This window comes from Crocodylus siamensis, chromosome 2 (assembly GCF_052110815.1).
Source record: "Crocodylus siamensis isolate JL-2025a chromosome 2, ASM5211081v1, whole genome shotgun sequence".
Classification (NCBI taxonomy): Eukaryota; Metazoa; Chordata; order Crocodylia; family Crocodylidae; genus Crocodylus; species Crocodylus siamensis.
The window spans coordinates 220038654-220060368 of record NC_143396.1 but is presented as its reverse complement, the minus strand read 5'-3'; the positions used below and the strand labels follow the sequence as shown (position 1 = coordinate 220060368).

Here is a 21715-nt window from a genome sequence, read left to right as displayed (position 1 = left end):
GGGTGTGGAGCCCCAGCCTGCAATGGGAAGCCCACCTCTGCCCCTCACGGAGCACATGCCTCCCTTGGGGGTGGCCCTCCCCCGCACCTCTGGACGACCAGCCCCGGGGCCCCGTTCACCCCATCCCCTGTTCCTGCCCTATTCCCTCCTTCACCGTGGGGGCCTTGATCTCCCCACTTGCCCCTATTCCTCCAAAGACTTACCAGCTGAGAAAATCCATATATTTGAGGGTTCAATTGGGAGATAAGTTATTTTGACTTGGAAATCCTGAGTCTTGTGATGTTTTCACAACAGTTGGCATTACTGCTATTGCATACAGCTGTCAGTTGCTTTCCAGTGAAGCACAGATAATGTTAGTGCTGTGGCCATACCAATGCCTGGTTGGAAGGAAGCAACTGCTTGTGTACATACATTATACATTCTGCACCACCTGCTTTGCGGGCCCCCTTATTCTACACCAGCATAATCACAGACTGGCTTGTTTCTCTGTCCTTAGCTGCCTTTTCTTTTTGGTTCTTTTATTAGCATCAGATGTTCCAGCTGCAACCTGCAGCTTGGAGGAGTTCCAGTGTGCATATGGGCGCTGCATCCTGGATATCTACCACTGTGATGGGGACGATGACTGTGGGGACTGGTCAGATGAATCTGACTGCTGTAAGTTAGTAGCAATGGAGTAAGCTACTGGGTCCAATCAACTGTTTTACAAGCCCAGATGGGGTGGAGAGCACTGGCTGGATCTGGAGATGGTGCTCCCAGTACTGGAGCCAAGTCTGGCATTAAGTAAGAGGAAAGGTGCATTGCCCAGGGGAAGGTAGCCATTAGTGTAGCCCAGGCTGATTTCATGGTGGATGGTGTCAGGGTCATTGTCTAGTTGGGACTTCAGACACATAGGTTGAAGCATTTTCTCATAAGTGCCCATTTAGGCCTAAATTCTTTGTAGTTGGACATGAGGATGATCATGGGGGATTTGAGATGCTAGAGTTTCTATTGGACCATAATTGGCTTGTCATTTAATGTGTTGTGTCCTCTCTGCAGCATCTCACCAACCATGCCGCTCTGGAGAGTTCATGTGCAACAGTGGCTTGTGCATCAATGCAAGTTGGAGATGTGACGGCGACTTTGACTGTGATGACCAGTCGGATGAAAAGAACTGCAGTATGTAGCGAGGGGCAAGACAGACATGGTCTATGCCCGTGATATGAAACAAAGGAGAGTTTAGGGTGTTAGGTTGATGGGTCAAATTATGGTTGCTCCAATTAGTTGTTTCTCCCTTTTTTTCCCAGCTACATCCATGTGCACAGCTGACCAATTTCGTTGTAGATCAGGGCGCTGTGTCCGTCTGTCATGGCACTGTGATGGAGAGGATGACTGCTCTGACAACAGTGATGAAGAGAACTGTGAGAACACAGGTCAGGCCTGGTAGGGGGCTGCTCTGCCTTGAATCCCATTGGTAGCTAAATACTGGTCCCCTTCCTTCCCTCTCACAAGTCCTTCTCTTCTGGGTGTCCTCCTTGATCTCAGCCACAGATTCTGTGAATCCCTGTGCCAGGGAAAATGCAGGCAATTTCCATCATCCTGCTACAGAAGATAAACACTTGTTTTCTTGCTCTGGTTTGCTGGCTGAGCTTGGAAGGCAACTACTTTATGACTTCAGCTTTAGGAAGCTGGCTTTATGCTCCATCTTGTATTTCACAGCCACTAGTGATCTTCCTGACTAAATATTATACCCCTTCTCTTTTCTAAATTATCCTCTTATTCACAAGCTGCTGTGAATCTGTCCCTCTGAGATATTAGGAATGTGTGGAAATATTGCTTTATCTGAGGGACTGAGCCACGATCAATAAGGGTCTGGTCCTTGGGGCCCTTCTATGACCTTTATTGCAGGTAGATTCCAACAGAATCATTGGGTCTGTTACATGAAGCAGTGACTAGTGTATCTTTCAGAGGGCTTGATGCCATGTACTCTTTAAATGTTTGCCCAGGAGTCTCTTTCGTTGCTAATATTGGTTATTTATTACCCATTTATTACCATCCTTTTTATATGGATGGATATGGAGCAGGTGGAGGTGGTAGTGATAGCTGTTGCAGAGTTGGAGGCTTTCCCAAAGGTCTAGCAATATGGAGCTCTCATTTTTCCTTGACTCTGTTGATAATCAGTGTGTCTGTAGGCCAGGTTATGGTATGGAGCCTGAACCTTTTGCACTGGTTAATGGTCACCCCCTAGTGGGTAAATGAAGGCCAGGTGTTGGTGCTGATCTTAGCTTTGTCACTTCCTGAATAATGCATCTAAAACAGGTGTTGATCCTGAAAAAGTAATCACACAGCTAAAAGAAGTCTTATAACCCTGTGGTTGTCACCTGAATAACCAACGTATCAAAAACAAACTTGAAAAGTTCTAGCCAAGAAACCAAATCAAACCTACAACACCCTTGAAATAAAAAGTCATGACCAGGATAAATGGGTACACCCAACATTATACGTACACCAGCATGTGCTCTGCAGGATCTTCAGAAAACTGTCAAGAACTACAGTAGATAGATATGGTGGAGGTCAGCTAGTAAAAGTTAACCAGGAGGAACCACTCCCAGTAAACATCTGAAAACTTGTCTGGTAAGAAGCAGTACATGATGTCCAGTGGCACAGAGACAAGCTGAAGCTTAAGCATTCACAGTGAAGTAGAGAAGTATAATATTGGTAGGTATGAAAGAAAACAGGCTACAAGAACCATCTGAGTGGTAGTTGCTAGTAGGACAAAGCTGATCAATTTGTGTCTTAGCCTTTTTGGGTGCTTATACACAAGTAGACAAAATTAACCAAGTCTGCTGGAGCATGGTAATTACTCCAGCAGACTCCAGTGTCTCACATATCAGCATTCCCACGCATAAAAATGGCAGTCAGGGCACTTTAACTAAAGCTTATTCAACGAGCTTTAGTTAAAGTGCCCCCACCACCATTTTTAAGCGCGGGAATGCTGATACATAAGACACTCTGGGGGCTTTAATTAGAGTGGCTCTCGGATTAAAGTCCCCTGCCCAGAGCACATGTATAAACTCCCTTTGGTTCTAGACATAGATTTGGATAGCTGAGATCACAAATCTAAAATATGTGTTAGTCTGCAAAAATGATAAAAGGTAACTTTCTCCTGGTTATACAGAAAATGTTATAGCACTTCAGATTGCTCTTTTAAAGTGAATCTTGTAAAAGAAGGAAGAAACCAAGTTCTGAGTTGTGTATCCATATAGTTTTTCTATTTATGTCTATCACAGTAGTCTTATTGACCTTCTCTTGTCTTCCACTCAGTTTATTATAAAGGTTTTCCAGTGTAATTAATCATTCAGTGATCCCTATACATCCCTGTTGTAGTTCATGGATTTTAACAGGTATAACGCCTTAACCTAGAAATCATGAGTTGCGAGAAATAAACAAAATAATCTTAGATAAAAGTTTGCGCAGTCTGTGCCATCCCTTCTGAATATTGCAACCCATGTGTGACATCCTTCTTCCAAAGCTTAGCCTTGAAGGCTGCATATAAATCCCATTCTAAACTTACCACAGTGCAGTTAGAAAAGGGACACACACTGGGTCATGAACAAACCTAATATTCATGATTTGGAGTAGGGTGACATGTCAGATAAATAAAGGCAGAGGAGGGGTGGACAGCCTAGCTCCACTCAAACTTGTGCTGAAAAGGGGCCCAGGAAGTTTGTGGAATCTGGAGCCAATAGAACTTATGCCAGAATTCTCTACTTGGTCTGGGAGAGACAAAATACTTTCTCATAAAGTAACATTAAACCCAGTCCAGAAGGAGATCTGAGAGTCTCTGAGTCAACACAAGGGAAGAGGGAAGTATAGAAGAAAGTATAAGCTGAGCATAGACTGCCTTCCTAGAATCCAAGGGAGCACAAAGTTAGAGGTGCATCATATAATCCAGGGAGAGGATAGTGGTGAATCTGAGGGAAATGCAATAAAATCAAGTGTAGCCAGTAAGCCTCCCGCTGTGCATCTTCTTCTCTTTGCCCTAGGATTTGTTCTCCTGCCTGCCAAGTACTCTGCTGGGCTGCTGCTGCTCTGGGTATGTTATTATTCCCTTCTGCTTCTGCAGGAAGTCCCCAGTGTGCCCCAGACCAGTTTCTCTGTGGGAATGGGCGCTGCATTGGCCACAGGAAGCTGTGCAATGGTGTGAATGACTGTGGAGATGGCAGCGATGAGAGCCCCCACCAAAACTGCCGTAAGTCTTCCTGGTCTCAGCTCACAGAGCCACAGGGATGGGCTGGAATCAAGTAGAGGTTAACTACACGGATGTTAGTGGGAGCCATGTTCCTACTGAAACAGACTATTAATAGGAGCTATGTCCGGGAGTTTGGGGAAAAACGCTTCAGTAATGGTCCTGCAAGTGGGAGGGAATACTGGGGAGTAATCTTGTGTTCACAAATACCTGAGTGTATCTACAAAGACACTGAATCTCAAACAAAGCTTTCCAAACCCTAGGGCACATTGCTTAGGAGGAGTTGTTATACCTTGTGTGGAGTCAGTTTAGATGTGTTCCTGTTGCCAAGGGGATGTAGCCTCCTGCAGGGTCTCTTTCTTACTGTCCCCCTCTTCCATAGAGGTGCTGTTATCTTTACAACCGCGCATCACAGTAACTGCTGCTTTGTGTTCCATCTCTGTCCTCTTCACATGTTGTTGCAGGTCCACGGACAGGTGAGGAGAACTGCAACCTCAATAATGGTGGTTGTGCTCAAAAGTGCCAGATGGTGCGAGGAATGGTCCAGTGCACCTGCCACACAGGTTACAGGCTTCTGGAAGATGGCCGTTCATGTCAAGGTAGGCACCGCTGCAGAGTGTTTTTCTTGTTGTCAGGGTTCCCCCTTCCTTCCACTGCTATAGTAATGATCTTGGAGCTGCAAGTGAAGGGCAGAGTGCAGACTTGGAGACAAACCAGAAGTGAGATTTGGGCACACCAGGGGAATATTGGTTTCTTGGTAATCACATGGTAATTTTACCCCCTTGCCCTGTTACAGATGTGAATGAATGTGCGGAGGAAGGTTACTGCAGCCAGGGTTGTACCAACAGTGAAGGCGGCTTCCAGTGCTGGTGTGAGCAAGGTTATGAGCTTCGTCCTGACAAGCGCAGCTGCAAAGCTCTGGGTAAGAAGGGACTTTATCTTGTGCAGTAGATTAGTGTTGCCTACACTCTGGTTATTCATTTCAGCAGTATTTTATTGGTCTGGCAAACAGCACAAGAGCTGCTAACCTGAGGCAGGCAAAGTCCAGCTTGCGGGCCAGATCTGGCCAGCAGTGGACTCCATTTGCCAGCGGCCCCTGCCTGCATGGCTGGGGCCGATCTCCATGGAGAGCCCAGCTGCAGCTATGTTGTGATAACTCAAGGCTGAGGTTGCCATGGAGACCGGTCCCACGCTGGCAGGGAGTGTGGTAGGGCAGGGCAGGGGGCTGCTCCGGAGCTGCTGGGATCTTGAGGGGGGAGCAGCTTGATCAGAGACCATGGCAGAGCCACAGTCTGCAGCCTGCATGCTCTGGTCAGGGGCACACAGGCTGCAGATTGCAGCTCTGCCCAGGGTTCTTGCAGCAGTGACAACATGGTCCCAAGCCAGGGCAGAGCTGCAATCCTCTGCCTGCATGCCCTTGCCTGGAGCATGCAGGCTGCAGATCGCGGCTTTGCCCTGGCCCTGACAAAGCTGGCCTTGCTGCAAGATCCCGGAGCATCCCTCTGTGCTGCGTGCCCTGCCAGCGCAGCTGGGGCCAGTTTCCATGGCCTCAGCCTTATGTTATTACAGTGCAGCTGGAGATGTGGTCTCCATGGAGACTGGCCCCAGCCATCTGGGATGGGGCTGTTGGGAAATAGAGTATGGCTGCTGGCTGGATCTGCCTTTTTGCCCACCCCTGTGCTAACCTGTAAGAAAGGTCTGTTTCAGAGATGGGCATGATCTGCCCTGAGCAGGACTTCTCCCCGCATTTGAAGATTAACACTCAGTAATAGGTAGCTCTGTGATTCGGTGCTGGCTCTATCTCTCCCTCTCCTGGAGGTAGGCCCAGTCCCTGCTCAGGGCAGAAGGGGCTAGAACTTGAGGAACTGAAAAAGGGGGATCGTGGGGACTCCAGAAAACCACAAAACAATGAAGAGGGTCTAGGCACCTGAGGTAGGTGCACAGTGCCTGAGGCTGCACTTGTTGCTTTGGTGCTGATCACAGTGGCTCAATCAGCTGCTATTGTCATCACAACTATTTCCCGCCCCCTCCGAACAGTGCCCAGGACTGCTCCCTTGATCACCCCCCCTTCAGTTATGCCACTGCTACCAGGCGCCTTTCACATTGTTTTCCTGTGTTGTCCCACAGGTCCTGAGCCAGTGCTGCTCTTTGCCAATCGGATTGATATTCGACAGGTGCTGCCTCACCGCTCAGAGTATACGCTACTTCTGAATAACCTGGAAAATGCCATTGCCCTGGACTTTCACCACAGCAAGGAGCTGGTGTTCTGGTCTGATGTTACACTAGACCGCATCATGAGAGCCAACCTCAATGGCAGCAATGTGGAAGAGGTGGTGTCTACAGGATTGGAGAGCCCAGGTGCATGGCAGCAGTGAGAGCAAAGGCATAGGGAATGGGCCAACCATAGTGTGCTAGTGGGAAGCAAGACAGTTGGTGACAGCCCTGTTTTTCTGTAATGTCCCCCACCTCCCAGGTATGTCTCTGGTTGGATGGGGATGCTAGTAGATGCTCACTTCCTGCAGTTTATCTCCTCCTCAGTTGTGATAGTGAGGCCAGGTAGACCCTGAGGGAGGAGGAGGAGGAATTGTTCTTAGCGTAGTTTGCCATTCCTGGTTTCGGTCTGTAATTAACTCTTCACTGGGTTAGGTGGACTTGCTGTTGACTGGATCCATGACAAGCTATACTGGACGGACTCTGGCACATCTCGAATTGAAGTGGCAAATCTGGATGGCACCCACCGGAAAGTACTTCTCTGGCAGAATCTGGAGAAGCCACGAGCAATTGCGCTGCACCCCATGGAGGGGTGAGTGGAGATCTGGGATTCCAATGAACACCTCTGCTGAACTCTCTGGGAAGAATTCTGAATATGTTAGGCCCTTCATTACTCAGCTTATCCTGGGGCTAGGCTTCTCCTTGTTTCCATGCATGGAGCCTTATTTGTGGTCATAGGCACTGCATGTATGCATCTTTTTTGAGAGCCTTAGAAGGCAGGAAGCTTGAGTTCTAGAATTCCTGCTCCATGCTTTTAGATCATGGCAGCCTTTAACCAGAATATGTTGTGTGGAAGGTGGGTGGGAGCTTACCTTCCTTGCCTCTCCTGTGCCTGTGACCAAGTCTTGTGGCTTAGGTCATAGGAATGGCTTGTTCTTTCCCTTGACATGAAATGATACTTGGTACTGTCTGTAGGGCCTCAGCTTCCCAGACTTCAGGTTTTCCCCTCCTTCCTATAGCACCATCTACTGGACAGATTGGGGCAACACTCCTCGCATTGAGTACTCCAACATGGATGGCTCGAATCGGCGCATCATTGCTGATACACACCTCTTCTGGCCCAATGGACTGACCATCGACTATGCTGGGCACCGGATGTACTGGGTGGATGCCAAGCATCATGTCATTGAGAGGGCTGACTTGGACGGGAGGAACAGGAAGGCTGTTATCAGTCAGGGTGAGAACCGGGGTACCTGGGAGGACCAGCAGTACCTGTTTTTGAGCTGCTGCTATATTAATTGTACTTACCTCAACTGGCTGGACAGTGTGGGGTGAGCTATGCCATCCCTTTACACCTCTCAGGGATGGGTGCTCCCATTCTTTCTTCCCAGTCCTTCTGTTACTGAGAGCTGGATTTGGCTAGTTGAGCCTGGTAAAGGCAGCACTGAGTAAGAGAGTAAGGAACTTTCCCTTGTCTCTCTCCCAGTCTGGCTTTCCTTGGATATGGATTAATCTCTGTCTGTACTGTACTCTTTGCCGCAGGCCTCCCACATCCCTTTGCTATCACGGTGTTTGAGGACAGTCTCTACTGGACAGACTGGCACACAAAGAGCATAAACAGCGCCAACAAGTTCACTGGCAAAAACCAGGAGATTATCCGTAACAAGCTCCACTTTCCTATGGACATTCACACATTGCATCCTCAGCGCCAGCCAGCAGGTACCTACAGATGGGGCAAGGGCAACATACCAGCTTGGGAACCAGTTACAGCTCTGAGGCGGGGAAGTCCTAGATCTGGGCCCTTGGCATAGTGACCCATGTGCCACTCAGCTTCTTCTACCCAAATCCATGCTTCTCCTAATCTTTCCTTTGCTGCTGGAGTCAACCCTAACATTCTCCCTTCACCAGCTTGTGATACATTTGGTATGAGGGCCCTCCATTTCATTAGTGGCTGGATGTTACATGAGCTCCCTCTGCTGACACTGGGAGATAATAGCTTTTTGTCAGCAAATATTACAGCCTTGTTTTTAACAAGTTGCTCCTGGATAATTCTATGTATAGATGCTCTTATACTTCAGTAAAAGAAGTGGAAGTGGATTAGGCTAAAGAGGAATAATAGTGAGAATAAGATCAAAAGTGTCCAAATGTGGATTTATTCTAAAAGAGCTATTCTGCTTTAAAAGACATTCTGCCGTTCTGTGAATCAGTGGTGCTCAACCTTTTGGCTCTGATGGCTGGATGAGTGGCAGAGAGCTGGTTCATGGACTAGATCCCTCAGGAGTTGCCATGTGGGGTTGGGCCCTGCGCTACCTCGGCTCAGACCTATGCTCTTGGATTCAGCCCTGTGCCACCCCAGCCCCATGCATCTAATTTAGTGTACTGGACCGTGCTATCCGGCCTGCTGAGCTCCGTGCGGATGCAGCAATTAATGCTCCTGCCAACCCCCCACCACCAAATTTTTAGACTTGTGAAGAGTCCAGTGGGCCTGATGACCCAGTTCCACTTGTGAAATGTGGCCCATGGGTTGGGAGATGACCACCCATGGCCCAGTCTGCTTGAATGGGCAAGACAGGAGGTCATAGCAGGCTGTCCCAGAGTGAGACTCCTTTCACCTTCCCTTCTGCTTCTGGCTAATGTCTCTCTTACTCTTTACTAGTTGCCTTATGTGTGGTTGTGTTTGTTTTTGGCTATTTGAGCAGGGAGAAACCGCTGTGGGGCCAACAATGGTGGCTGCACTCACCTTTGCCTGCCGAGCAACAAGGATTACACCTGTGCCTGCCCCACTGGTTTCCGCAAGACCAGCAGCTATGCCTGTGCACAGAGTAAGTGGGATGGGGATCAGAGCTTGAACACACCAGCCAAATATTCCCAGCCCCAGTGGTACTCCCTGAGAACCACAAATAGAAGTGATCAGAAATGGGATTAAGCAGCATCTGTGTCTCTGCAAAGCTCAGGGTGGATGGGGTACAGCAGGAAAAGCCTTTAGAGGAAAGAGTGGGGTAAGGTAGAGGCTCGCTGTGGCTTACATTCATTGGTTGGTGGTTCCTCCAGTTTTATATCCTCCTTGACAGGGAGTGAATTTGCTTTTGCACTCTTTGTTGAACACCAGCTTGGCACAGGTCACCTGTATATTGTACATGCCCATTCCTACCCATTTAAACAGAGGTGGTGATAATGTTACCTTGTGCGTTACACTGGATTTTGGCTCAGAGACACCCCCACAAGCTAGAGCTGGACCTATTTGGCTCTTATGAAAGATGACCCATTTAATTCACCAGCTGCAAAGTCTCACTGCCAGGTTGATGAGAGGAAAACTAGGCCATTTTTGCTTGTTTTGCAGAAAATGGCAAAGAAGAGGCTTGTGGATCTGTGCCATCTTTGGGGGCACATCTTATGTGTTCCCTGCAAAATGATATTCCCTAAGAAGCTGCTTATTAGCACCACGTTCTCCCCCCCCACTCCTCCATGGTGTCACCTTTTTCAAACTGTGTTGTCTTAGCTTATGAATCAGCATTGAGAGGTGTGTATGCAGTGGAGCTTGAATGTAACAGGAGAATTGTCTGTGTCTGTCACTATGTTGTTGAACTTAGAGAAATTAAAAGAAGACCTTTCGACCTTTGATCAGGTCTTGACAAGTTCCTGCTTTTTGCTCGAAGGATGGACATCCGTCGGATCAGCTTTGACACAGACGACCTGTCAGATGATGTCATCCCTCTTGCTGATGTGCGCAGTGCTGTGGCTCTGGATTGGGATTCAAAAGATGACTATGTGTACTGGACAGATGTTAGCACCGACTCCATTAGCCGGGCAAAATGGGATGGATCAGGGCAGGAGGTAAAGTTTTGTCCTGAATTGGGATGTTAGGCCAGCCAGAGTTTGGATGACTGAGTTTTCTTTGGGCATTGGGCATAAGATGACTATAAGGCATTAGGGCTTTGTTTTAGTTCAGCTGAATTACTGCTTATGGTTCTGTTTATGGCCACATTTATTTTGTTTCTTGTTAACCATTGGTGATCCCGGAAGTTCTTTGCCCACATGGTGTGTGCAGCTGTACATGCCTGCCAGTCTCGGACTCTCTGCTTGATCTAACTGATTTGCTTTGATGTTTCACTAAAATACAAATTGCCCCGCATGCAGCAGACACAGTCCTTTCCCTTGCTTCCTCTCTGGGCATTCCCTTTGTTTCATGTTCAGGCATCTGTTGACTGAACCAGGGAATAGTTGTCAGAGCTCAAGAGTTTGGAGGCTGGAGAGTGAAGCAGAGATGGAGAACAGCAATTCTCTGTATGTGGACAGGTGTACCCAATACTTCTCATATGGACTTCTCCTGCTGGGATTTGCCAGTGGGAGGACTTTGTGTTGCTATTGATGAAGCTGATGAACTGGTCTCAAGGGCTTTTTTGCTAATTTCTTGTTTTATGACATTTGCTTTTGGTTTTTGCTCAGGTTATGGTGGATACCAGCTTGGAAAGCCCAGCTGGATTGGCTATTGATTGGGTCACCAACAAGCTGTATTGGACTGATGCAGGTACTGGGGTCCTCTGCTGGGTTTAGTCTTCACCCTTCATGAAGATGCAATAGCAGCAGGGCAGTCCCATCTGTGTCCCTCCCAAACTTGTCTCTGTCACACAAACATGGTCTCTCTTCCATGTGTCTAACACTGGAGGAACCAACTTGGATTTTTTGTTTGCTTCTGTCTGAATCCTACCCTGATGCGTACAGGAATATGGTGTCAGAGGAAAATGCCTGTTAGCTTCTCACTGCACAGCCTGTGTGGTGGGCACCCACTTACGTTTCCAAGCCAGTGGCAGTATAATGGCTGGGATCTTGAGGATGGTCTTGCCAGACTATAACAGTACTGAGGCCAGTCAGGAAGAAGATTCTTCCCTAGCCATCCTCTGATGCCAGTTACTGGTACTTTCAATGGCCTGACCTAGCGGTTCCTCCCATATACATAGGACTAGCTGCAGTGGGCTAGAGAGGTGAATGTGAGAATATCTTGTTTGATAAGCAAGTCAACTTAGCAAGTCAAGGTCTGGAACAGTCTGCCAGCAGAGGTGGTTCAAGCACCTACATTGAACACCTTCAAGAGTAAATTGGATGCTTATCTTGCTGGGATCCTATGACCCCAGCTGACTTCCTGCCCTTTGGGCAGGGGGCTGGACTCGATGATCTCCCGAGGTCCCTTCCAGCCCTAATGTCTATGAAATCTATGAAAACTTGTTCCACACTCACTACCAGCTTTCTAGTCAGGGTGAAGGATGAAGTGAGGGAAGACTAGATCACTGTACAGATGTGGTTTTCCTTGTGATCTGTCCTATGATTCCAGAGGGCTGTGATTTCTCTCTCTCTCTTGCTTTCTCTCACTCTCTCCCTTGCCCTCTCTTGGTCCCTGTTTCCCAATCTCTGTAGGAACAGACCGGATAGAGGTCTCCAACACAGATGGGACCATGAGGACTGTTTTGATCTGGGAAAACCTAGACAGACCCAGAGATATTGTGGTGGACCCTGTTGGAGGGTAAGAGCCTTTTTCGTGTGGGATTGATTTGTCAATCTTTCTGTAAAACTCCGGTTGTTTGAGTTTGATTCTTTGTACCCTTACACCTCCACGTGATGTCTGGGGGCTCTGGTATCAGAGAGGTCTCCATAGCAATTCCTTTCAAGGTCTGAGAGGAGGGGCCTGGCTTTAGAAGTAAATGGCACCAGAGTAAGCATCACATGCTTCTTAACAGGTAGGCCAAAGCTCTATGTTGCTTTAAGCCATCTCCTGCTGTTTTGCACAGCAAAAATTGGGAGCAATACCACTGAAGTCCATGAATTTACATTAATGAGACAAGAAAATGCCCTTTGTTCCATGCTGAGATCTTGGTAGTCCCCTGTTATCTGCATAACCATTTAGATTGATCTAAAAACAAATCTGAATTGCAGTGAAATTTGACCATTAGTTCAACTTTTGGTCCCCAGTAAGCTCAGAATTGCTTAGTCCTAGGCTTGGGAATATCCTATCAGTGACTGTCCTTTGTGCCGCAAAAAGCAAATTTCCACAGCAGGTTTGCAGAAGGAGTGAATTTTTCCATTTAAAGCTTCTGTTCTGAGCCATGGGACCTTGCAGAACTGGGAACCAAGGTCAGTTGAGATACCTGAGCACAAGACTACTAGCTCTTGCTTCCCAAGTGTTGAAGGGTTGGAACAGAACTGCACTGTTCTCTTTTGTCATCCAGGCAGTTGGTAGTTTGCAGTGAAAGGGACACTGAACTAGAGAAGATGGTGGAGCTCTGCAGATAGAATGTCTGTGGAAGGCACAAAGCAACATTGCTCCTCTGGTGTCAATGGTAGGCAGCTGTAAGAGTGCAGGCACTCATTCTTTCTTGGCTTGTGTTCAGGTTCATGTACTGGACTGACTGGGGGGCCAGCCCAAAGATTGAACGTGCTGGTATGGATGCCTCCAACCGCATGGTGATCATCTCCTCCAATCTGACTTGGCCCAATGGGCTGGCCATTGATTATGAGTCTCAGCGCCTGTACTGGGCAGATGCTGGTATGAAGACCATTGAGTATGCCAGTCTGGATGGAGATAACAGGAAGGTAAGAGAACTAGGCTACAGGAGGGGAGAGTCTGGGAGGCTGAGTGGCTGTCCCAGAGAGCTCATAGAAAAAGGGACAGTCAGTTGGAAGTAAAATCCCTGAATTGGGAAAACACTGTCAGCTCCTCATGCAGAGAACAAAGAGCCTCTTTCTGAACACAAACTATGTATGGAGGGCCCTCTGAAGCTTGGCACTGCCTTGAGCCCTACAGCCTAGTTCTTCTTCCTTTTACTGCTACTGACTCTCTTGTACATCCATTTCTGGGCAATGATCCAAGGGATGGGTAAAATAGCCCCCTCCCCTCATGATTTCCTGGTGACTTTATTTTGGGGGTTGACAGGTGCTGATTGGGAGCAATCTGCCTCATCCATTTGGGCTTACTCTTTATGGTGAGCGGATCTACTGGACAGACTGGCAGGCCAAGAGCATCCAGAGTGCAGACCGAAGGACAGGGCAGGCTCGTGAAACACTTCAAGACAACCTGGAGAACCTCATGGACATCCATGTTTTTCATCGACACAGACCTTCAGGTATAGGGCCAGCAGCCCCAAGCCCTCAAGGAACTCAGCTTGCTCAACAGCTGCTGCCTGTAACAGGTCTCTTGGTACAGGGTATGCACCCCTGTTAAGCATTCAGGCTTTTGCTGCCCTGCATATCTGTGCAGAATGTGTGTGGAAATAAATCAGTACTGAAAATTTAAGGGGAGTGTCCCCAGCCTGCATCTTTGCAGCTGATGTCCTCTTTGATAATGATACTCCAGGAGCTCCTTGCTGAGCTCTTTATAGCCTGTGCTTGTTTCATTTCTTTACATTCCTTTCTCTCATACAGTGCACACGGCATGTGAAGTTAATAATGGTGGCTGCAGTCACCTCTGCCTTCTGGCTCCTCTACCTAAAGGCTACAGCTGTACATGCCCTACTGGTATCAATCTGCAACCTGATGGCAAGACCTGCTCTCCTGGTAGGTTTCTTCCATAAGATCCTCATTGCAGCTGGATCTCATGGTCCACTCTTGGCCCTGTGATAGTATTTACTGGAACAAAATTAGCATTATGGGACTTGAGTGTGATGGTCAGTCTCAGCTTGCCTTGAGAAGTCTTTTGGTACTTGTACCCTCAAGTATGGTGTGAGCTGGCTTGAGGTTACCCTGTGGAGAGGGGCTGGATTATCCTAAGGGAACATCAGTATTATGTCCACTGGTTTAGGTACATGTCAGTCTTTCCTGTAGCTCTGCCCTGAGCTTAAGGCTGGGCTCCCCGCAACTTGAGAAGGCACTGTGCTGTATTTTGGTCTAGATAGAATCCATCCATCCCTCATGCATCTTCCCATTCAGGACCATGGACAGCTCTTGGCTTCAGGGCTCGGAGCTGACATTTATCCCCTCATCTTATTCACGTTGACAAGAAACCAGGCTTACGCCCAATATCCTACCCAAATCCATCCAAGAAGGGCTAATGCCGTCATGAGAGCTTTCAGGTTGCTGCCCCATAGGTAAATAAGAGACCTATTCCTCAGCAATTGGGTCAAGGGCATTGTTTAGCAAATGATACCCAGGGAAAACTGGCTGACACTGACTGCCTGTCCATCTCCCAACTTTCTGCAGGGATGACCAGCTTCCTGATCTTTGCTCGGAGGACGGACATCCGTATGGTCTCCTTGGATATCCCATATTTTGCAGATGTTGTCGTCTCAGTCAATGTCACAATGAAAAATACCATTGCAATTGGAGTGGATCCCCAGGAAGGTCTGGACCTCTTTGTGTCTATAACCACATTCACCACTGATCACTGAAGTGCTGCAGTTGGCTAAATCAATAGAATGCATGTGTAAAGATGTTGTCTATGATCTACTTGGTAGCATGAACATGGGCAGATTGACAGCCCTGTTTTTTCCAAAGTGAATTGTTTATATCTCCTTCCCTCCTTGCCCTGTCTTAGTGCAAAAACAGATTCTGGAGGGCTTCAACGCCAGTTGACAGGAATAAACTGCCTTCTCCATTTGTATAGGTTCACATGGAGTGTGGATTTAAGCTTTTGCTGTCCTGCCTTAATGTAAAAAGAGCTGAGTTGATGTTTGCAGATTTATGCTGGGTATCTGGCGCTATACGTTTAGATTGTAGTTTCCATTCTCCATGGTGATAAGAGATTGTCTGATTATTTACCTCCTGAAAACCAGCTGTGGGCCTGTTACATAACTATTCAGTAACATGTTAAAAAACCTTCATCCTTTCAGGTTCCCCACAGCCTGTGCTCCTGCATTATTCCCTGCTGTGTCCCCTTCTGGGAGAGGCTTTTTGTCATTAATGGAGTTGGAGGCAGTCTGTTTCTCCTATGATGCTGTCAGATCTCTGGATTACATAGCCCTTCTGTTCATCACAGTGATCTGGGTGCCTGTAATTTGAAGGAGGTCTGGGGCTGGATGAAGGTGTTTGCTGATTGCTTTTCTCTCCTTTTACCCTCCTCCATTTCCCTACCAGGAAAGGTTTATTGGTCAGACAACACATTGCGGAAGATTAGCCGGGCTGCGCTGGATGGCTCTCAGTATGAGGATATCATCACTACAGGTAAGGAGTGCTTTAGGGCAGCCAAAATGGGGAGAGTTCCTCCGAGCTGTGAGGAGGGACTCCCAGATTTGTGGAGGGTGTTTATGCGGGGGAGGCCTATGGATATTGTAAGGGGAGAGCTCCCACGACTCTAGGTAAGGGCAGAGGGAATTCCCAGAGTTTCCTTATCTGTGTGGAATGCTGAGAAGCTACTTTGGGACCATTTGCTCTTTCAGGTCTGTTGACCACAGATGGGCTGGCAGTGGATGCCATTGGCCGGAAGGTATATTGGACTGACACAGGGACCAATCGGATTGAAGTGGGCAACCTGGATGGATCAATGAGGAAGGTTTTGGTTTGGCAGAACCTGGACAGCCCAAGGGCAATTGCATTGTACCACGAGATGGGGTAAGTGCTGGCAAGGGACCATCCTGGGAGAGGGAAGCAAGGCAGAGTTCATCTTTCTCTAATGCCTTGTTGGTTTTTGCCAGGTACATGTACTGGACAGACTGGGGAGAGAATGCCAAGCTGGAGCGTTCTGGCATGGATGGCTCAGGACGTGTGGTGCTGATCAGCAACAATCTGGGCTGGCCCAATGGCCTGGCAGTAGATAAGGCTGGGTCTCAGCTGCTGTGGGCTGATGCGCACACAGAGGTTGGAGTCTGTTTTATGATTCTTACAGGGTTATCACTGGGTCTCTGGTATCCTGGAGGTTGTTTCTAGGGGAAGGCATTGGAAGAGGAAGGGACTATGTGGAAAGCCTCAAGGGTTCCCTGTGGTCTTGTGCTGTTGGGGATGATGGTCTAGTGGGGACATCAGTCTCAGAGGAAGGGTCTGAACAAGCAGTTTCTCTTCTCTCCTCCTTCAGCGCATTGAAGCCGCAGACTTGAATGGTGCCAGCCGCCACACCCTGCTGTCCCCAGTGCAGCACCCCTATGGCCTCACCCTGCTGGACTCCTACATCTACTGGACTGACTGGCAAACCCGCAGCATTCACAGGGCTGACAAAGACACTGGGGCCAATGTCATCCTGGTGAGGGCCAACTTGCCTGGCCTAATGGACATCCAAGCAATTGACAGAGCACGGCCCTTCGGTAAGTTTCTAGGTTGCTTAAGAGACAGGAGCATCCAACCTTGGTGATTCAGAGGAGCCCCTAGAATCTGTTACTATAGGGGACCCATTTATATTTCCATAGCAGAGTGTCTGTTGGAGAAATTGATCTGCTCCTTTTCCTCCAACCTTAAATCTTCCCTGCTCCCTCCCACTTCTCTGTTTCCTTCTGTTCTGTAGCTGTCTGTTTCCAACACCTCCACCTCCCCCAGGTACCCAGACACAGCCCACCTGTCACTCCTTGGCTTGAAGCTATCAGTCTAGTCAATTCTCAGACTTAACAAGGAGGACTAAGCAATCCACACTTGTTTGAACTACTAAGGGATTTGCTGGTTTGAGAAGACTCATGTATGGTAGAAAAGACAGGAGTCTGTTTTCTCTAAAATCTGTCCTTTCTACTTTATCTTGACAGCTAAAACTTTGTTCCAAGTCCTGATTGTCTCTTGACCCACTATTTGCAGCTTTCACCTCTTTGTTCGACATTTCACTCTGCTCCAGGCTACTGCCACTGAAGGCACCTCTGTGCTGGCTCCTTTTCTTCCTCTGCTTTTCTTATCATATCACCTTCTCCATTTTATCTGAACCAAATTCTTTCCTCTGCTTCTCAGGGACTGCACAGCCCACCTGCTGACCAATCCTCCCTGTGCCTTTGAACTGCACTGCTGCTTCAGTTCCCTGGAATTCTCCTCACTACCATCTACAGACAATGTCTGACCTCTTCACATATAGCTCCCTACCACCTCCCCTTGAATCTGTACACTTTGTAACACCACTCTTTCTTCACCACCTGCTGCATTTGGTTAATCTCCAAGTCCCAGTTCCACCCCAGTTGCCTCCTTCACCTCTTTCCCACTGCTCTAACTTTGCTAGACTGTTCTCTCAAACTGCTTTTATACTGACTTATTAAACCCTCTGGACACTGCTGTGTTTTAAAAAATAGCTTAATGCACAAACCTAAAAGACATTAACAAGCCAAGTGCCTAATATAGGCCTCCTTGTTTCCTTGGCCTTTCTAGCATCTCACAGTATGTGTCTGATTTACTGTAGAAGCTCCTTGAGCAGATGGGAATGACATATTTTACTACTTCCCCTATGATCTGGGATCTTACTGCTAGTGTTAGGATTGCAAATAACACCGCTTAACTACAGGTGCATGATATTCAGCTAGTCAACAGCAATCAGCCTTTTGCTGTCTCTCCTCCATGGAGACATCCTGATATCAAGGGATACAAACCATAGAGCTTCCATTCCACTGAGCCCACCAGTATCCTTGGATCCCTGTAGTAGCTGACAAAGCTTTAGGTAGGTCCTTGTATAGAGGCCTCTGGTGCACTTTGAGCAAGAACATGGTTGGGGTGAAATCAGTTACCAGTAGTGGGTTTCTCTGCCCTGTAAGCATAGGCGATGGGTAGGGGGTGCATGTGCCCACCCTGATGGGGCCGGTGCCCCCGCCCCCACCTCCCTCCTGACGGCCAACACCGATACTGTTAGTAGGGCTGGTGCCCCCCCAGATTCAGGAGGCACCAGTCACTCATGCCTGTAAGGAGATGGCAAGGGTCTAGTCTCTAGGAAGTGAGGTACTTTAGATTATTTTTCCTCTTCTTCCCCAAGGCTTTAACAAGTGTGGTATAAGGAATGGTGGCTGCTCTCACCTCTGCCTCCCCCATCCTACTGGCTTCTCTTGTGCCTGCCCCACTGGCATCCAGTTGAAGAGAGATGAGCAGACTTGTGATCCATCTCCAGAGACCTACCTGCTCTTCTCCAGCCGTGGTTCAATCCGGCGCATCTCACTGGACACCAGTGATCACACTGATGTCCACATCCCTGTCCCAGAGCTGAACAATGTCATCTCTTTGGACTATGACAGTGTGGATGGCAAGATTTACTACACAGATGTCTTCCTTGATGTCATCAGGTAGGTGCCTGTCATATGCTCCCCAAACAGCGCCCAATTTGTAAGTGGCTGTGCATACCCAGCTTCAAAGACTGGGTTTTGTGTATTGTGGATTCTTTTAGCATGTTCCAATTGACTGGGGAAGTCCCTCCTTGAAGGGTGGGAGGATACAATGATGCTCACTTGCTGCTGAAACCACACAGAATAGTTTGGATTGTGCAACTAATTGCAGCAGACTCATTTAACCTTAATGGGGCCTGGCTGAAAAAACACAATGACAGTGTTAGGGCTGATGTTTGGAGATTCAGTGGCTGAGAGGAATGGGTACAGGGAGAGTTGAAGGCTCATTAAAAACCATCTTTTTCTCATGCCATTTGGTACTGAATTCCCCAGGCGAGCAGATCTGAATGGCAGGAACATGGAGACTGTCATTGGTCAGGGACTGAAGACAACAGACGGGTTGGCTGTGGACTGGGTTGCCAGGAACCTGTATTGGACAGACACAGGGCGGAACACCATTGAAGTGGCCAGACTGGATGGAAGCTGCAGAAAAGTGCTGATTAATAACAGCCTGGATGAGCCCCGAGCAATTGCTGTCTTCCCCAAGAAGGGGTAAGTCTGGGGTCAGTAGAAGGGAGGGATGGGAGAGGACAGATTATACAAGGCTAAATCAAGGGGGTAGGAAGAAAGGATGCCTAGTGTGAGCCTGATGGGTGCCCAAGGGTTGGTTTTGCAGAGTGAAATGACTGGCGAAGAGCCATTGCCATGTGGAGCTGATGGGAACAGGTACTAGGAGTTGGGTATGATATGTGACTAGAACTAAAGCATTTAGTGGAAAATGCAGAATCTATTGGTTTGGCCCATAAGTAAATTTTTTTCAGAGAATACAGTGAAATGTCTCTTGTCTCTGTGTGTCTTCTTGGGGGCTTACCCCTTTTCAATCTTCAGGTACCTCTTCTGGACAGACTGGGGTCACATTGCTAAAATTGAGCGTGCAAACTTGGATGGCTCTGAGCGCAGAATCTTAATAAACACTGACCTGGGCTGGCCTAATGGATTGACCTTGGATTATAACACCAGAAGGTCAGTGAGAGATGTGGATTGATGGTGTAATATCCAGGGGGACTGAGTAAGAGATATAATAATGGTGAGCTTTATCACTACAGTCCTCTGAAGAGTTTTGCCTAGTGAGTGATATGAAAGAGAGGCTTGAAAGTATGGGTAGGAGACTGGTCTGGTTTAATTTCTCTCTTTCTCCCTCTCTTTTACCACTCTGACCTCCCTCCCCCACTATCTACAGGATTTACTGGGTAGATGCACATCTTGACCGTATAGAGAGTTCTGATCTCCATGGGAAACTGCGCCAGGTGCTGGTCAGCCAGGTGTCACATCCCTTTGCCCTGACACAGGTAAACAGGGGCTCCCTAGAGTGATGAGGAAATCAGTGACTGTATGAGAGCTGGACTGCCTCAGGGATGTTATAGTGTAGTTGGTTGTATGTGGAAGCTGGTGTATCACTCTCCCGTTTAGTGTTTATCTAAGGAAAGATTGGCTCAAGGAAAGATTGGCTGAGTTGGAGGATGGAGTTACACTTCTGAGAAGAGGGAAGCCAGGCTTGGAAGAAGGGACTTTGTATGGAGCTCTAAGCCACATGAAAACTCCCTTGTACAGTCCCTATATATATGGCCAAATATTCTAATCTCTATGTGCTTTTTGTCTTCTCTGAGCAGCAGGACAGATGGATCTACTGGACTGACTGGCAAACCAAATCAATCCAGCGTGTGGACAAATACTCTGGCCGGAACAAAGAGACTATCCTGGCCAATGTTGAGGGGCTAATGGATATCATTGTGGTTTCTCCTCAGAGACAAACAGGTATGTGGGGAAGGTCTTGATTCCTGCCTTGGCTAATTGGAGCCAGACAGGACCCAATGCCCCTCAGTACCACTTGATGATTTTAGTTAGTGCAGAGCCCTTGCCAGCATCCATACTGTTGACTCTCCCCTTGGTCTTGTTGGGGTTTGTTCTTTGCCTCACTCTGAGTTTTCTGTAGAGGGAGTGGAGAGTACCTCTTCAACACCTGCTGATGCGAGATAATTCTGAAAGCTGCTATGATAGTGCAGTAATGAGGCAAGAGAAGATAAGTTTGTTCTGAATCCCTGTACGTTTGGCTGCAATGGTGGAGCTCCTCTTGACTGATTTCCATCTGACTTAAGCTCCCCTTTCTCAAAAAATTATTTTGATCTTATCGGTGCCTAATTCTTGTAATTCACTCAGCTCTGAGATGTGTGATTTTCATGGAGTAGAAAATCCATGACCATGGGAAATGGGGAGAGGTTATCCTATCTGAGATGGAAGAAAGGTTCCTGCCCTTGTGTATTCAGATCTGTCTGAGCACCACCTCTATATGTAATACTTTGTCTCCTTCAGGTGCTAATGCCTGTGGTGTGAATAATGGAGGCTGCACTCATCTCTGCTTTGCCAGAGCTTCTGACTTTATCTGTGCATGTCCAGATGAACCAGATGGGCGGCCCTGCTCCACTGGTGAGTTCAAAGAGGTTCTGTGGGGGAACAACCTCCTTATACGAATCACAACTGATACTAGTACCAGGACCCCTGGTACCCCCCCCGCCTTATGGATATCAGACCATCTTGGAGGTCTCTATACCCTACAAAAATCCCTGCAGCATCTTGTGCTGCAAATTAAGCATTTCTGGAGTACAATCTGGAGATGCTTGGTCTGGTATATTGGAGCCCTTAACACAAGCTCTTAATCTTTTTTCTTCAGTTTCACAGAACCAAGCTCTTATTTGTTTTTTGTTTTTCTGTATTGTTTAGTTCCTGGTATGGTGCCCCCTGCTCCTGAAACAACCAGTATGAGTGAAAAGAGCCAGACCCCACCCAGTCAAGCAGCTTCAACAAGTAAACCTCGCACATCTCTGGAAACAACAGAAGGAAAGTGAGTGCATGTTCTGTTGGAATGTGGGTATACATGCCAGATACAGCATGAGCACATCCCCTCCACCTTCCCAGGACAGAAAGAAACTTCTTGAGATCTAAATGCCCTATAAGTAGTTGAAGAAACCCCATCTATGAAACGAGAGGACTGAGGTCACTGGAGTGGGCATGGGGTGTTCAGGCCTTGCTG

General features: G+C 47.8%; 1 protein-coding gene across 3 annotated transcripts in view; it reads left to right on the top strand.

Moving 5' to 3' along the window:
• The window catches only part of LRP4 (LDL receptor related protein 4), a 120554-nt gene that overhangs the window by 84551 nt on the left and 14288 nt on the right, over nucleotides 1-21715 (top strand). For 2 of the 3 annotated variants that reach the window (XM_090033079.1, XM_090033081.1), the window contains exons 6-34: nucleotides 526-654; nucleotides 1036-1155; nucleotides 1284-1409; nucleotides 4103-4228; nucleotides 4690-4824; nucleotides 5022-5147; nucleotides 6353-6583; nucleotides 6872-7028; nucleotides 7456-7673; nucleotides 7979-8155; nucleotides 9133-9258; nucleotides 10062-10270; nucleotides 10883-10964; nucleotides 11849-11954; nucleotides 12820-13021; nucleotides 13362-13551; nucleotides 13850-13981; nucleotides 14624-14764; nucleotides 15497-15583; nucleotides 15799-15970; nucleotides 16054-16216; nucleotides 16431-16656; nucleotides 18285-18588; nucleotides 18961-19179; nucleotides 19516-19650; nucleotides 19868-19976; nucleotides 20298-20442; nucleotides 20998-21111; nucleotides 21406-21526. In XM_090033079.1, the coding sequence (XP_089889205.1) occupies nucleotides 526-654; nucleotides 1036-1155; nucleotides 1284-1409; nucleotides 4103-4228; nucleotides 4690-4824; nucleotides 5022-5147; nucleotides 6353-6583; nucleotides 6872-7028; nucleotides 7456-7673; nucleotides 7979-8155; nucleotides 9133-9258; nucleotides 10062-10270; nucleotides 10883-10964; nucleotides 11849-11954; nucleotides 12820-13021; nucleotides 13362-13551; nucleotides 13850-13981; nucleotides 14624-14764; nucleotides 15497-15583; nucleotides 15799-15970; nucleotides 16054-16216; nucleotides 16431-16656; nucleotides 18285-18588; nucleotides 18961-19179; nucleotides 19516-19650; nucleotides 19868-19976; nucleotides 20298-20442; nucleotides 20998-21111; nucleotides 21406-21526 (4528 nt within the window). The remainder of the gene's footprint in view (nucleotides 1-525; nucleotides 655-1035; nucleotides 1156-1283; nucleotides 1410-4102; nucleotides 4229-4689; nucleotides 4825-5021; nucleotides 5148-6352; nucleotides 6584-6871; nucleotides 7029-7455; nucleotides 7674-7978; nucleotides 8156-9132; nucleotides 9259-10061; nucleotides 10271-10882; nucleotides 10965-11848; nucleotides 11955-12819; nucleotides 13022-13361; nucleotides 13552-13849; nucleotides 13982-14623; nucleotides 14765-15496; nucleotides 15584-15798; nucleotides 15971-16053; nucleotides 16217-16430; nucleotides 16657-18284; nucleotides 18589-18960; nucleotides 19180-19515; nucleotides 19651-19867; nucleotides 19977-20297; nucleotides 20443-20997; nucleotides 21112-21405; nucleotides 21527-21715) is intronic. The other variant, XM_090033080.1, reaches the window with a different exon arrangement.